Source organism: Colletotrichum aenigma (assembly GCF_013390185.1).
Source record: "Colletotrichum aenigma strain Cg56 chromosome Unknown KSG_Cg56_contig05, whole genome shotgun sequence".
In the NCBI taxonomy this organism is placed as follows: domain Eukaryota; kingdom Fungi; phylum Ascomycota; class Sordariomycetes; order Glomerellales; family Glomerellaceae; genus Colletotrichum; species Colletotrichum aenigma.
Genome location: NW_023500911.1, coordinates 1,576,653 through 1,591,881, shown reverse-complemented (window position 1 = coordinate 1,591,881; position 15,229 = coordinate 1,576,653). Strand labels below are relative to the sequence as shown.

At 51.1% G+C, this 15,229-nt stretch overlaps 4 protein-coding genes across 4 annotated transcripts; 3 read left to right on the top strand and 1 right to left on the bottom strand.

The window, feature by feature from the left end:
- Positions 1-244: 244 nt before the first annotated feature.
- CGCA056_v008090 (uncharacterized protein) lies at positions 245-1,478 on the bottom strand (the record flags this gene model as incomplete). The annotated part of the gene is made up of 4 exons (XM_037323338.1): positions 245-607; positions 657-711; positions 777-894; positions 953-1,478. The coding sequence occupies 4 exons, from the start codon at positions 1,476-1,478 to the stop codon at positions 245-247; spliced, it is 1,062 nt and encodes a 353-aa protein (XP_037177502.1).
- Positions 1,479-2,932: 1,454 nt separating this feature from the next.
- Positions 2,933-4,711, top strand: yanF-8 (FAD-dependent monooxygenase yanF; the record flags this gene model as incomplete). Its single annotated transcript, XM_037323337.1, has 5 exons — positions 2,933-3,046; positions 3,114-3,428; positions 3,504-3,636; positions 3,687-3,745; positions 3,800-4,711. 5 exons carry the CDS (start codon positions 2,933-2,935, stop codon positions 4,709-4,711), a joined length of 1,533 nt encoding a protein of 510 aa, XP_037178143.1.
- Positions 4,712-10,692: 5,981 nt separating this feature from the next.
- Positions 10,693-12,852, top strand: CGCA056_v008088 (Heterokaryon incompatibility protein 6, OR allele; the record flags this gene model as incomplete). The annotated part of the gene is made up of 1 exon (XM_037323336.1): positions 10,693-12,852. The coding sequence occupies one exon, from the start codon at positions 10,693-10,695 to the stop codon at positions 12,850-12,852; it is 2,160 nt and encodes a 719-aa protein (XP_037178144.1).
- Positions 12,853-13,883: 1,031 nt separating this feature from the next.
- asqI-2 (Tyrosinase family protein asqI) lies at positions 13,884-15,035 on the top strand (the record flags this gene model as incomplete). The annotated part of the gene is given in 4 exon segments (XM_037323335.1): positions 13,884-14,405; positions 14,469-14,621; positions 14,640-14,795; positions 14,853-15,035. The coding sequence occupies 4 exon segments, from the start codon at positions 13,884-13,886 to the stop codon at positions 15,033-15,035; spliced, it is 1,014 nt and encodes a 337-aa protein (XP_037178555.1).
- Between the last annotated feature and the right edge of the window lie 194 nt (positions 15,036-15,229).

Here is a 15,229-nt window from a genome sequence, read left to right as displayed (position 1 = left end):
AATCCTTTCAACCCCATTCCTCAGGCATTAAGACCAATCATGTTGTGGGACAGCTAAATCTATGGGTCGATCATCAGCTCTACGCGTTTGAAATAAGATATGATAGTTGAACTTACCCCTTAGCCAAGGCGAACTTAGGGCATTCCGGTTTTCATATCGGCGACGCAGTTGTGCCTAGGCATGAATATGGTACGAGGTCATTGTTCACTAATGCTGAAGAACATGCTGATGATATGGAGTCTACCTATGGACGACGGTCCCAACGATCATTCATCTCAAACACAGTTTCTACCCCTCCTGACGTGATCTCAACCGTATTCCGCACCTTGCCCCCTTGCAGTATAATCGCCTCACTCCCGTCGTCGCTGATGTGGCCCGATGCTCTAGCCGCAGCACGCGAAGTAGTCCCGCTCTGGAAGTCCCCCTCAGATCTGAGGTACTTGCTGCCCGAGCGGTACTTTCGCGCGTAGTAAGCCCTGGCGTCCCGGAGGAGAACACGCAGCACTGGGATGGACGCGGCTATTATGGTGGCGTTGGGCTCGGCGTGGATCCAGATGCTGAGAACCGCGAGTCGACGGGAGACTACGGTGTCGAGGTCAGCCTTTACCTGTCTGAAGGAAGACGGGGCGTTTGAGAAACTCATATTCAGGTCCAACGGCTCTTGCGGCCCAGTAGGACTCGACTGCCTTTACAATGGCCACGCTCCCAGCTCTACATGACAGTGATGTATCAGTACACGCTGTGCAACTAAGACATCTCACGGCCTCTTGACTTACAAACAACCAATTCCCATGGCAATCGCCACACCAGCCTTTTCGCGCTTGATCATCTGCAACCCCCACACAACCTTGATCGGGATCATGGCCAAGATGAAGTCGGTCAGCGCTGAAATAACTATGCCATAGCGTCAGCTTTCAATTTCCCAATCCTTCCGCGAAACATGTTCCCTTACTCGACCCAACCATGTTCATCCAAAGTCCACTATCCGCAGACCAACACGGCTGGAACGTATGCGGATCCGGCGCGCCGCAGTTTGCCCTCCACACCAGCACTGAGTGCGCAACACACATGGCGTCCATTACGAACGCCACGACGATGACCAGCCAGCGCGCCCACCCGCTCGTAAATCTGCACAACGTGAGCGCAAACGAGGTCTTGCTGAAGGCCAGCGAGAGCTTCATCGCCGTGTCGGACGCAAGGTTCGCCGGCATGATCACCGGCCCCGTCAGCGTCGTGACGAGGTACCCCCTCCGGTAGATGACCGTCTGCAATATGTCCGCCATGATCAGGAACATCCAGCCGATCAAAAGGAGGTAGTCGTCCCACCACATCTTCCGCGTCCGCGCGGCCTGGCAGTAGAGGCGCAGAGCCAGGAAGATGGTCGACACCGAGGCCATGGTCCAGGCTGAGGAGAGGACCATCGTGGCGACAGAGGGGTCCCGGGAGGGCATCGGGTACATGATTGCACCTTCCGACATTGTGGCGGCGTCGTCGAGCAGAAAATGACTAGACACATTCTAGCCGCTCCGAGCTCCTCGGAGAGAAAGACACGCCATATTTGTACGGGATACGGCTTATGCAGCAAGACTCCATCTTTGACAGGTTTGACACCTTACGTAAGGCCTGTCATGACTTGTCAGACGTGATGTGGATGGAGTCTCAACTTTCTTTTTCCTTATTCTCGGGTTTTGGACCCAGAAATAATCCTATGCACGCTGTCGGCACAATGTGTGAGGTTGCGTGGCGGCACAATGATCAATCCGGTTGGACTGGATGATTATTCATACGGGCTTCGAGCTCCACTTGTGTCTTACAGGCGAAGGGTTGTCTAGCAGGCTGCAGTATCGCGACGAGGATTCTCGTGGGGGCTCTGATGCGAGAAGACCCACGACGGTCGCTGCAGGAGTGGCAACTGCGGGAAATAGAGAGGATGCTGCGTGTGTGTTGTTTATCGGAATGTTGACCGCCGACCCCTTCATCAAAAGAAGGTTTATCGGCCATGATGTTTTGTGATACCCCGAGATTCAGCAACCTCGGTTGTTCGCAAGTTACGAAACAACAGGACATGGGCTGCGAAGCTTATGATATTGAATTCATGTCTTCGCAACGCCCGATATCATGGGTCTCACTCAGGCAGCCAACACGACGGAAAGATTCAACGCACCATCCCATCATCAAATCCAGATAAAATCGCCTGTATAGAGGAATGCAAGACCGTTGACCCTGTTCCCAGCCCTCCACGCCGCTCCGGGTGGGCCCCGACCCCGGTCCGACCCCGGCGACGCCCTACCAGAGCAGCACCATCTCCGGACTCGGAGGAGCCGGGCACGACCAGCAGCCAATAGCACACATGGGCAGAACCAACAGAGTCCGACTGAACCCATTCCCCCACCAAAAAACGATTCATGAACATCGTTCGATCTTGGTTGCCCAGACCCAGGGGTGCCGAGGACCTTTTGAACTTGTAAGGCGACGGGAGGGACAGGCGCTCGAAGGCAAGACATCACTAGGCCGTTGAAGAGGGCCGCATATACAGCATTCGAAATATTGGCGGAAGACCCTTCCGACAGCCGGCTTGCTCAATTGAAACCCACCTATCGCATCTTGCCATTGACGTGATTTTTCCCCGGGCAATGGAGTGGGGGTTATTCGTATGCGAGTGCGACGAAACGTCGACGGGCTTTTGCCAATGAACATTTGCAGCACGCGAGAGTGGGATTGTAAGCCACGCGAAGTATCCCAACTCTTCCTAGCGAGGTCCTGCGGATCTCGATTCCGTCTTACTGCATGGCTGCATGGATCCCGCGCCCCAACAACAAGAATGGTTGGCGCCCCCAATAACGGTCATAAAAGGCTTGTTGCCTCTTTTCATTCTAGAAAATCTCCGTGTCTGAGTGTAAGTTAATAGTTCCAAAGTGAGCACAGGGCAAACATGTCTCCCCAACTCCCTCGGCTGTCCGCTCTTGCGACAGTCGTCCTCGCCAGTCTTGCATCTGCAACACCTCGGCTGGTCGCTCGGCAAGCCAATGAGACCCTGGGCAGAGGCGTAAGAAATCCCCACCACCGTCATTGCTTTTGACAAAAGAAACGCTCAAACCCTCTTCTTTCTGCAGTGCGCTGCTCTCGTCCACGCCGGCCTCTCACCGCAACTGTATTTCTCGGCCGATAGCGAGTACGTCGAGACGCTTGAGTCGTACTACGACGGAGCCGTCCAGGAGGTGACCCCGCGGTGCGTCTTCAAGCCGGAGAACACGGCGCAAGTCGCGACCGCGCTGAGAGCCCTCAGCGCTGAGGATGGCGGCTGTTGGACGGTGGCGATTCGTAGCGGAGGGCACTCGCCTGTCCCGAGCAATAATGCCCAGAATGGTGTGACGATTGATCTTGGCCGGCTTGATTCGGTCACGTACGGGGAGGATGACCATGCCGAGGTAAGGCATCGAAGAAGGAACTTGGTTTTGAGTGTGTTTGTTTTAGTTGCCGGAGGCTGACAAGTATCACGGAAGGGTCGCGGAGTCGCCTCAATCGGCTCCGGGGCCAGATGGGGCGATGTCTACACCGAGCTTGAGAAACAGGGCGTTATGGTCACTGGGGGACGGGAAGGCCATGTCGGTGTTGGGGGATTTCTTCTTGGCGGCGGTTAGTTGCCTGGTTGAAGCATTGGAGACACCGGCTAACACATTCAAAAGGCTTTGCTTGGCAGTCTGGTAAGCAGGGAATGGCATGCGACAACGTCGTCAGCTATGAGGTATGTGCTGAAGACACAAATGCTGCGAAGTTGAACCTGCTAACACGTTTACAGGTTGTTCTTGCCAATGGTACTGTGATTACTGCATCCTCTACCAGTCATCATGATCTCTGGCGGTCTCTAAAGGGCGGCTTGAACAACCTCGGTCTTGTCACTCGATTCGACATGCGAACGTTCCCTTCCCAAGACGCCTACGGTGGCATCACGGCGTTTTCCTACGATAAAGCTGAAGCGGTCTTGGAAAAGCTCGACGCAATGATCCGAAGGAACCCAGAGAACCCCGCAGAGAACGGCTTCGTGTCCTTGTCTTGGAACCCTGCCACAGGTCCCTCTACGGCATGGGTCCTTGCCAACGTCGATGGTGTAGAGAACTCAACATCATTCGTGGGACTCGAAGATTTGAACCCAGTCGTCGACACCCGCTCTCATGCTGCAATCTCGAGTCTCGTGAAACAGATCGAGGGAGGGTTAGGGCTCTACAATGTGTGGTTCACACTCACATTCCACTCTTCCATGAGCATGGTCCGGAAGGTGATTGAAGTATTCGACAGCCTCATTGCAGAGTTCGAGAATACTCTTGGTGACGAGGACCGGATCATCTTCGTCTTGACACCTCTGCCGACGAACTACGCAGGAAACGGCGAGAATGTTCTCGGTATCAACGATGCGGGTTACGAACCGAGTATGGTACTTCAGGCTGAAGCTCTACTAACCACGCCGGAGCATAAGGAGTTGTTGACAGAAGCTCTCCAGCGAGCAGTCGAAAACACTATCTTCCTCTGGTCTGCCACCACGCACCAGCGTACGAGGTGGAAATACCTCAACTACGCTAATCCCCTCCAAGACGTGTGGTGGACTATTGGAGAGGATAGGTTCCTTTTGAATCGTACGGCGCAGGCATATGATCCCACCGGCTTCTTCCAAGCACGGGTGGCGGGGGGATTCAAGATATCCCAGTCTGACTAGGTTCAGCAAAGACGATTTGCCGAACCAGCGATAATTTTGTTCAAATTCATGTATTACTAAGAACTCATATCCAACATTAAATCGCACTAATGTCGCACTGGAGGCTGAGATTGTGAGGGCTTGACCCTGGGCCAGTCATTGCTCACTGGTACAGCTCAGGATAGGCCGCCTTGATCATGTCGGAACCCTTCTCGCCAATCATGTAGACCGCGTTCCGAATGCGGCAGTCGGGGATGACAGGGATGACGGAGGCATCAATCACACGCAAGCTCTTGACACCAAAGATTTGCAGTTTACTGTCGACGACACCCTGGTCGATGCCGGGAGACATGCGAGTGGTTCCGCAGGGGTCTGTCGAAAAGTCCAGAGTCAGTCACACAATTCTCAACACAGTTCAAGAAGCTTGTCACAAGTGACAAATAAGAGATTCTACTCACGGAAGCCAGTCTGAGAGCGCTCTAGGATCATCTTGATCATGGCCTCGTCGGAGGAGCGAGGCATCGGCCAGGGGTAGTCGCCCTCGATGATGTCCTTCATCCCCTCGCCGTTCATGATGATGTCGTCCACATTCCGGACGCCTTCCCGCATGGCAATGAGGTCAAGGTCGTTGGAGAAGAAGTTGAGGTTGATCTTGGCCTGCGCGAGGGGGTCGGCGGAGTTGAGCGTGACGGTGCCGTTCTTGGAGAGGGGGCGGAGGAGATCGACAATGACGGTGAAGTAGTCGCCCTTCGGAGGCGTGGGGATGTGCCACTGGAACGCGTCGCAGAACATGGGCTGTTGTCAACTTTCGTTAGCTTCGGCTGACACTGACGTTTCCGGTTACGGGAGTTACCTACGACAAAGTCAATCTCGAAATGGGGCTGTCCTCCAGGTCCGAAGGGATCGACGCCGCCATTCTTCGCGAGCTACTCGGGCAGCAACTCCTGGTCGTCGTGGAATGTGGCAGGTTTGTCAAAGTACTCCTTGCAACCCTCCCAGTTCCACTCGTCGCCGCCGTAGGGGGCCCAGTCGTCAAAGGTGGCTGCGCTGCCGCGGATCCAAGTGTAATAGTTCAAGCAGGAGCTGCCGCCGAGAACCTTGCCGCGGGTGTTGGGCTTCTCGATGCGGGTGTAGTCGGGGCGGTCGATCATGCCGGTCTTGTAGCCCCAGTCCCACTTGCTGCCGCGGAGCTCGAAGGCGCGGGCGGGGGTCATGATGGCCTCGTTGTCGATGGGGTTGCTGACGCCAGCCTCGATGACCAGGATGTTGACGTTGGGGTTTTCTGCTAGGCGTCCAGCAACGACGCAACCAGCAGTGCCACCTGACGAGGGTTTAGATAACTGTGCTTGCGTTAGAGAGGCCGTAGATCAGAGACGTACCACCGACGACGATGAAGTCGAAGTCCTTGACGTTGTTGATAGCAGTCATGTTGCTTGAGTTTTGGTAAATAATGATTAAGTGTAAAGTGTGGTTCCAGAGATAGTAAGTTGTAGTGCTTGAAAGATGTATTGGTAGGTGTGTGTAAGTTGAGTGTGAGCTGTGTGATGGTGAGGCAGATGTTCGCAAAATGCAGGAACTTGAGGCCATACTTATACATCCCAAGAGACCGCGAAACCGAGGATCACTGAAGGCATTTACAACGTTGCTTGGACATACATGGAGTGCGAATGCCGTCATTCCGTGAGACGCCGAAGTCTAAGATTGCACAGGGCATCTGTACCCTTGCACCCTTCAACCGGGAGTCTCGCCGGTGGCTTGGTACTAACTGAGATATCCTGACAACTATTCGGGCGCTGTTTCCAAGTTTGAGACGCCGAACGCATACTGCGGGAATTTTCAAGCGTAGTACAAAGCTTGTTGTCTCGCTAAGTGAGCCATCACCGCAGGAAGCCCTTGGTTGATGCCGATTACCATGGCCATGTGGAACTCCGCAGCAAGCCACTCATCAAGCTCAAGGCACAGTTGCCGGTACCCGCCGGGAGTGAGTGATGTTTGCATCTACCAGCTGAATGACGGTCAAGCCTCAAGATTGTGGTCTCCGGTCAAGCCCGCACAACTTGACGGAGACGTAGGGCAAGGAGCCGGGCCGGTAGGGTGGATCACAGCTTTCGGCTCCGACATGGTCGGGCCCGGTCTCGGCAAACCTTCGCTCTTCGGCGTTTTTCTCGCTGTATTAGCCAATCAGCATGACAGAAAGCACAATTACCTAAGCTCTGGGAAATCTCGGGACTCAAGTCTGTTAGTCTAGCGAGCCTCTTATTGGCTGACTTTTCCATTTACCAACTTGCCGAGTCTCGACCGCATACTTCTGAGCGCTGAGCCATTGAGACATGTCAAGAGGCTTCTTCTTGACTTCGGCATTGAGAAATCCAAGCAGCTGTTTAGTGCACTCCGCAGTCTCCATTCGGGTGGTTTTCGCATCGGTATCTCGAATTCAAATTCGGGTTCACTTGTGCGTCAATCATTGTGGAATTGCACCGGCAACGGTCACCTAGCCGGTTTGGCACACCTGTAGTCCATCCAAGTGCATTCGTTGGAGCGGCCGGAGGAGATCGACGATGAGAGAATCCGCATCGACAGCTTGTTGGTTTTTCAGACTTAGAGGCCGCCTATTCGATCTGTATCTTGGCGAATAACCGCTTCATAGACGCTATAGATCAAGAATTGCTGGACTTTCTAGAGAACAAAGAGCGCCAAGCTTAGCTATACTTGGTCCTTAGCGGTTTGGACTAACCTGATGATAAGATTAGAGGCTTATCTTACCGGAGTAAGGAGTTAATACGGGCTGATACTATTTTCCATCGCACCCTGTGCTGCCCGAAATCTCATTTTCGACAAAATTTGGTTGAATGCCTTAGAGAAAGAGGATCAACCAGACACTCTTTGGCTGTGGGCAACACGTGAGCGCTGGGACCTCTGTGTATCCTTGGCGAGTAAAGCTCTGCGAATTGCAAGGGAAGCCCAGCCTTTTGGTCGAGCCAGAGAGAGACGAAGGGGCCATCAAGAGAAGCCCGGACCCTGTGAGAAGCCCGACTTTACCGCGTACATTCCTGTCTCTTGCTTCGATACCACGGCCCTGATAACACTAGCACCAACTCACAGCTTAGTTGCGTCTGCTTTCACATTGGTGCAGGCACTCCGCTGCCGACAGTGATATTCGCCAGACTTCTGCACCAGGAGTGCCGTTGCGGAGAGGTTCTCTCCATGAGAAGAGGACGTCGATACCACGAGGTTTCAAGCGTATCAATGGCAAAGCTGGGCTTACGGACCTGTCATCCGGCGGGGGCGACATTAACAGTAGCTGTTCCTAGCGCCGGGCTCGTAGAGCGGTGACTGGTGCCCCCTCTTGAGGACCAGCTAACTATTGCGACCCATGAGTCTTGCCTCGATGGATCTTGATTCAAAATACCAAGGCATTGGGAATACCATTCCAAGACTGACTATAGTCAACTGATCTCTGTCAGCCAATATCTGAGTAATGATGCCGCATGGGTTTACTTCAGCCAGACGTAACGTTCTACTGGGTATACGAATTCCCGCGTGATAAGTCCAAACTCACCCATAGAGCATGTCTGCAGGGTAATAGAGGCGCGCTAATTGCTGCTACAGAAAGAAGAAGTTCCTCCTCCCCCTCGACCGCCAGTACGATCACCAGCGAGAGCTTCAACGCAGCGACCGTGTGTCCGAGTTCGGCTCTTACAGCGCGCGGCGGCTCATGGACAAGGACGTGCTAATCTAATGGACAGGGAATCTGAAGCTGAACCTCAACCCACTACTACACTTGGTGTACGAGAAGTTCTACGAAACCAAGTAATACGTAATGGGGAAGGGGCCGTGACGTGAGGGCGTGGTCAAGAGCGGGCGAATGTATGACTGGAAAGCCAAGTTGAATTTCGACTTGGACATCCACAGCAGGCGACTTGTTGTGAAGAAAGAAGGCGCAATTGCTGCTTAGCAATTGTGGTCCCACTTTTGCAACAGTTATGAGCCCTTTAACTCTGCTAGTTATCGTGTTATTTTTGAGCAGTAAACCCCGTGTTCGAATCCCGACTCTAGCGTACCCGGAAGGGATTTTTCCCCTTAGAAGAGACGATCGTAGAGGGGTTCAGATCCAGTAAACGAGTCTCTAAGATCTGAGGGGGTGTGTTGCGAAGAAAAAAGGCGCAATTGCTGCTTAGCAATTGTGGTTCTCTATTTATAACACGTCTTCTACTTTTTAAGCCTAGCTATATCTAATTTGTAGAGGTTTACGCTACACTATAAAATTTATATTTATATTTTAATAGATACTTACTATATATTATAATACTATTTATAATAACTAGGAAAACTTTAATCTAAGTTCATAACAATATTATTAATAACTTTAATAATTTATAGATAACTAAGATTATATAAGAAGAAGAATATAAATTTATTCTTCTTCTATTTATTAACTATTTCTAATAAAATTGTAAGGGGCTGGCCCCTAGGCTTGTTCAACGTAGAGGTGCCGTCGATTGACTATTCTAAGCTGAAGAAGGAAGAAAGGACTTTACAAGAGTAGGCACCTAACAGCGGTGAAGCAGGCCGGGTTAGGCGGCGTACTGCGGCAGACTAGTGGGTCCAACGGAGCTGGATCTCGGTAACTGCTCCGGCGAAGCCGGAGATATCAATCCGGGCTCTAGCCTGTGACAAAAATTAACTTATTATAATTAAACTTATTAGAATACTTAGTACTAAATTAATAAACTACAAAACGAAATAGAAAGTAAATTTTATCGTTTTAGTAAAAATATATAAATAATAACTTTAGTTTTTTGCTAATAATATAAGTTTTAATATTAGATCTTTAGATAAATTTAGGGATAAATACTATTACTAAATATTTATTTACTAAATTACTATATTCCTCTTTTTCTAATTTAATAAGAAAATACTTAGTTTTAAAAAGTACTAAACTAATTAGTAGTAACTTTATAAAATACTTAGAAATAATGAGAAAATAGAAGAGGTTTAAAATAAGTTTAATAAACTAAACAAATTCAAAGAATAAAAAAATAAAGTAATTATAGTAATCGCTATAATCCTCCCTAACTATTAAAACTAAGAAAAGTGAAAAGAGAAGGGAAGGGGGGTAGTTATAAAAGTAGCCTACGTACTAGTAGAGTTTCTAAAAAGTACACTTTAATACACTATATCACTTCACAGTGAATCACATTTATAACGCGTCTTCGCTCGCAATCTTTGGGCGGGCTGGGTAAGGCGTGTCGGGTAATTCATCAGGATCATCGGAGTTCCGGACGATTTGCCCCACGAGGTGCACGCGGTGGAAGTGTTTAGACAAGGGTTGAAGAAGCGTACCCTGCCTCCAGGCACAGCCTGCGTACCAGAGAAGACCATTGGCCGGTCGTGAGCACCAGGCACTGCGTGACCTTCTCAGAACTCCAGAAGGGCTTCACCAAAAATGGACCGCGTGTCAATTAAATTAGCCCTAGTGGGATCGAATCCTTGACTGGGACGACGGGGCAAAGTTTTGCTGCGGCGGATGTGGGGTGACCGATTGGAGGGTGATGGCCAGACTCCTTGCTCTCCTCCAGCTTTTCATATGGGCATCTCGTTGGGCTGCCGAGGTGTCATCGCCCTGGCAAGCACGAATCACAAGCAGCACACCATAAGGTACTTAACAATAATAATCACAACTCGAGACTAATCAGTCTACCCGGTACCTGTGTAACTGGGCGCTTGAGTACCCCTGTCCTCACGACCTACGCAGTAGATAAGCCGACGCTGGCTGCGGTAACAGCACCATCTCAGCCACTCGCTTATCTGCAGGATAATTACAATATGCATGCTTTTACACAGCCACGGGAAGGTGCGGCAAAAACCTGAAAAAGATGATTGTCCCAATTCTCGATCCCAGCTGAGCTTTCTCTGCATTCCTATCTTCATGAGGTGCTGATCAAGCCCACAAACGATTTGAGCCAATTGAGCAATCAACAGCCTCATTCAGTCCAATGTCGATGGTTCGCGAGCACACTCCAGAGCGGCTAGTGTATCAGTCGCTGCCACATGGGAATTTCATTCGTTGTTTAGTCCTCGAGGCAGGCCAGTCTGCCGAACCTCTGAGGGGCCGGCTGGAAACATGGAACCTGGACAACGTCCGTGGACCGGGAAACATTTTGGGGCCTTATTACGACGCAATCTCCTACGTTTGGGGCACCAATGCGAAGGACAAAGTCATTCTCTGCAACGACAAGACTACGCACATCACGCCGAATCTTTTTGAAGCTTTGCATCAAATTCGTGAGCGTTTTGGTCAGATAGTCCTTTGGGCCGACTCCCTATGTATCAACCAAGATGACGAGGAAGAGAAGAGCCACCAGGTGGCTCTCATGGGTCAAATCTACGCCAGGGCATCTAGGGTTCTGATTCACCTGGCGGACGGGGACGACGGCCACGCGGGGAAAGCGGGATCAGTGATTCGGGAGCGAGATGCGTATGTTCGACAGAACCTCGGTTTGCTGGCTGGTATCCGAAGTATACGGTACGGTTTCCCACAGCTGAGCACCGAAGAGAGAAGAAACATCATCAATGATGAGAGATGGAAATCCTTCAATCGATTGCTATCCCAGCCCTGGTTCAATCGTGGCTGGGTCATCCAGGAAGCAGCGCTCGGTCAGAGCACCGACATTCTCTGGGGAGGAAAAACCATCGCCTGGGACCAATTGATACGTTGTGCCGCATGGGTTGCTTTTCGCTGCACAGAAGTTGAGGAAGAGTATATGGGCGCTCGTTCCAATATTCATTGCCACATTCAGCTACACTTGGAACGTTACGGGAAGGAAGCAGCAGCCTATCGTTATTCGACAGACCAGTTGGATATCGCTGCGATTTTGAACCTTGCGCGAGAGACAGATATGACGAATCCTAAAGATAGGATATTCGCCTTCTTATCCCTTGGGGTATTCAGCCACCGTGGTGACGGGGTAATTTACAAAGAAAGACCCAAGATGCGAGTTACCTACCTCTCCCTACTGTACTTGGCCCCCTTACCAGTCATACTATCGTTCATAGCCACCAACTGGTCTCGGAACTCTGCGCCGAAGGCATGGTCGGTAGCCATGGGTCTCATGTCATCAGCACTGGGCTTCCTGCGCATCACGTACCCGGGGGGAATGGTGCTATTATTCCGTCCATTCTTGCTAGTCCTGCGCGCATTTCGCGACGCATTGTTCGCGACAACGTCGAAAACATATGCCGACCTAGGTCCAGGCCGACTTATGAAGCCGGACTATGAAAAATCTAAGGAAGAGGTGTATACCGCCTTTGCTCGTCAGCGCATTCTCCACGGCGACATCCGAATCCTGCATTTCGCTCAGGAAACTAGCTCCAAGGGGCGTGGTACTCAAAATGCTCTCCCTTCCTGGGTTCCTCGTTGGGATTTGAGAGGTGATGATATTTATCAGGTACCAAATCCTTGGCAGGGAAGACCATTGAGTCCCAGTCAAGGGTTCGACGGCAATCTCACTAGAAAGTGTGATGGAACAAAACTTACATTGACCGGCGTTGTCTTTGATTGTGTAAGAGCTGGGGCAAGCTTTTTGAAGCCTAAACCAGAGCTATCAACTTTGGCGGAGCTGTTGACGACAGTGCACCGGATGAATGTGGGCAATGCATATCCTCCCGAGCAGAGGCTAGCAGTCATGATCGACTGTCTGTGTGCAGCAAGCATACCATTCGACGGGGACTTCACTGCTTGGGCTGATGAGAGGCAGGCTTTGGTCAAGTTGTTGCAAAGCTGCGACAACGTTTCCCTGCCCAGGGCATGCGAAGAGAAGTTCCCCATGTTGCACAAAGTATTGAAACGTAACGAGGGTGGCTCACCATTTTTCACCGATCGTGGTTTCTTTGGTATGGGGTACTGCCAAGTAGCGGAAGGCGACGTGTGCGCCATCGTCTTTGGCTGTGGTTTGCATTTCATTCTGCGGCCCACAGTCAATCCGCCAGCGGGAGAGCAGCCGCACTACAGTATTGTTGGAAGCGCTTCAATTGTTGACTCTCAAGAAGATGTTGCTATTTCTGGTCAGACACGCCCATTGGCCCGACTCATTGGGAGGGAGAAGGGCAGCAAAGATTGGGTTAAATGGGACCTTCGTGAACAAGAAATACTCATACTATAGAGCATAGTAAGCTACTCAATGATAAACAGTCACTAATTAAAGCACTGCATAGCGAATCTAATTGTCATCATCCAAATACATATTGTTCCTTATCCTTTGAGGATCCAATACTCATTACCGTGCTAGCTTGTTAAAGGACCTCAGAGAATGCAAAGAGTCCCTACGAGAAAGTAGACGGAGGAGGTTGTTGCCAACTAACGTAACCACTCTTACAAGGCGCGGGGATTAGAACGATAACTAGGTAAGGAGGACTGCCTCTCTAGGCGAAGCTGCTTTTCGGAAGGGGTAGCATTCGTTGAGCTCAAGGAGGCTCTGCGGGAACCCCCACTTACGCAACTATTTTGACTCCAAGCATGCAATGGAGAGCAACTCAATCCTTTGCGATTGAGTCGTCGTCTTCCTAAAATAACTTCTACCTCAATTTCTCTCCACCAGCCTTTCTTCGATGACTTTCTTCAATGACTGCATTCGAAAAGGGGATTCGGCTCATGTCGTGCGGCACATGTGGCCGGTGTTCGGATAGCGCACTGGCCAGTTATACGAATACGCGTCATTCTTGAACGCAAAACCTGAGTGTTGACCGCTGCGCCCACTAGCCATTATCAAGTTCTTTACCACGGTTCAAGCTGACAGGGATGCATACCGCCGGAGATTATGAGAGGCGTTTAGATCGCGGAGAACCCGTAGAAAACAATCGGAACACTGCCTCGATCCCACACCTTCGACCCCACAGATCCAATCCGCGGCTAGGATATCATTGAATGGAGCCAATGAGACAAGCTAGGCGTCCTGAAAGGCTCTGCTTGTTGCCGCGTTTTCGTAGAGCTCAGGACTGCTGAGAAAAGATGGAGATATGCGACAGGAGTGGCACCTTCTACGATGACAATATAAATAGGGACGACCGATTGCAATGTGATTTGACTCTTCTCTCTTCTCCTTCAGTCACAGCATCATCTGTTTTGCCATCCGACACTCGTTCAATTATTCACTCTTTAGTACTTCGATTTCTACACCATAATTCTTCGAACATCATGGGCATCAACAAACTTCCTGCGGCGTCCGCCATGGTCGGATGCTCTCTCGGAGCTGCCATCAACGAAACTACCCGCACGCTTGAGCTCGCCCCTGAGTATTTCAATGGCACGGTCTCTGTCGAACACCTTTCCGTGGCCGGCAATCTTGACGGCTTCAAGATGTTGACCCCGGCTGCCCGGGCGTCCACCAACTTTTGGTACCTCGACGTCTTCTCCAAGGCCACTAAGGCCACTAATCAGACGCTCAACATTGTTTTCTTCAACACTGGAGAATTCAAACTATACCCCCATCCTCTCGCCCTTCAGGTTTTTGGTACGTATGCCAACGGTACGGATTTCTACTATGAGGCTCTGGCCGACTCCGGCTTCACTATCACCAACGGACCCAAGGGCATCACCGGTGATTGGAAAGGAGTTGGAACCTTCGATGGTTCCGCCTTGGATAAGCCTGATGTCGAATACCACATCAGCATTGACTCCTCCGTGATGGACATCAACGGCAACATTACTTTCAAATCAGTAAGTATCGTGCATTCTCATTCTACTGTCCTAGTAGTTTGATTGCCAATTAGAGCGAACTAGACCGCACCCACTCACTACCCATGCGACCTGAACGGCGCTATTGGTGCCAACCAGAACCTCCTCCCCGGACTTTACTGGGCCAACGCAGTCCCGGACGCTGACACCACCGTCGACCTCACAATCAAGGACACTGCCATCAGCTTTACCGATGGCGTTGGGTAGCATGACAAGAACTGGGGCAACCAATCCATCATCGACGGACCCCGCTACTGGGACTGGGGCCACGGTCGCGTTGGTCCGTACACGGTCGTCTGGTACAACCTCCTCGACTACAATGGCAACGAGAGCCGCCGCTCTTACGTTGTTAAGGATGACGAGGTGCTCATGGTGAGCTGCAGTCTTGACAGCTTGATCGTCCGCCAGAAAGGAGGCAAGGCTGCTTAGCCCCCTGTCACTGGTCTGCTCGAGACTGAGGGCATCACAGTCAACTACACACTGCCCACCGGCGAGATTTTGGCGCTGGAAATCACCCCTGAGCTGATTTTCAAGGACGAGGATGGCATCTACCAGCGTGCAAATGGTAATATGAAGGGTGGCATCGTTGGTCAAGAGACCTTCGAGGGCTAGTGTCACTTCGAGGAGTTCATTTTCGGCATCGTCACCGACTACACTCCTCAGGTCTAAGCACACCAAAGCCTCAAATCAGAACTTATCGATGATCATTAAGTCGCGTGGACTGAATCCTTCGGACACTTTGGTGAAGCTGGTCGAATCTCCGGGCCTTCTATCGCTGCAGTATCATTCAATAGCTATGCAAGCCT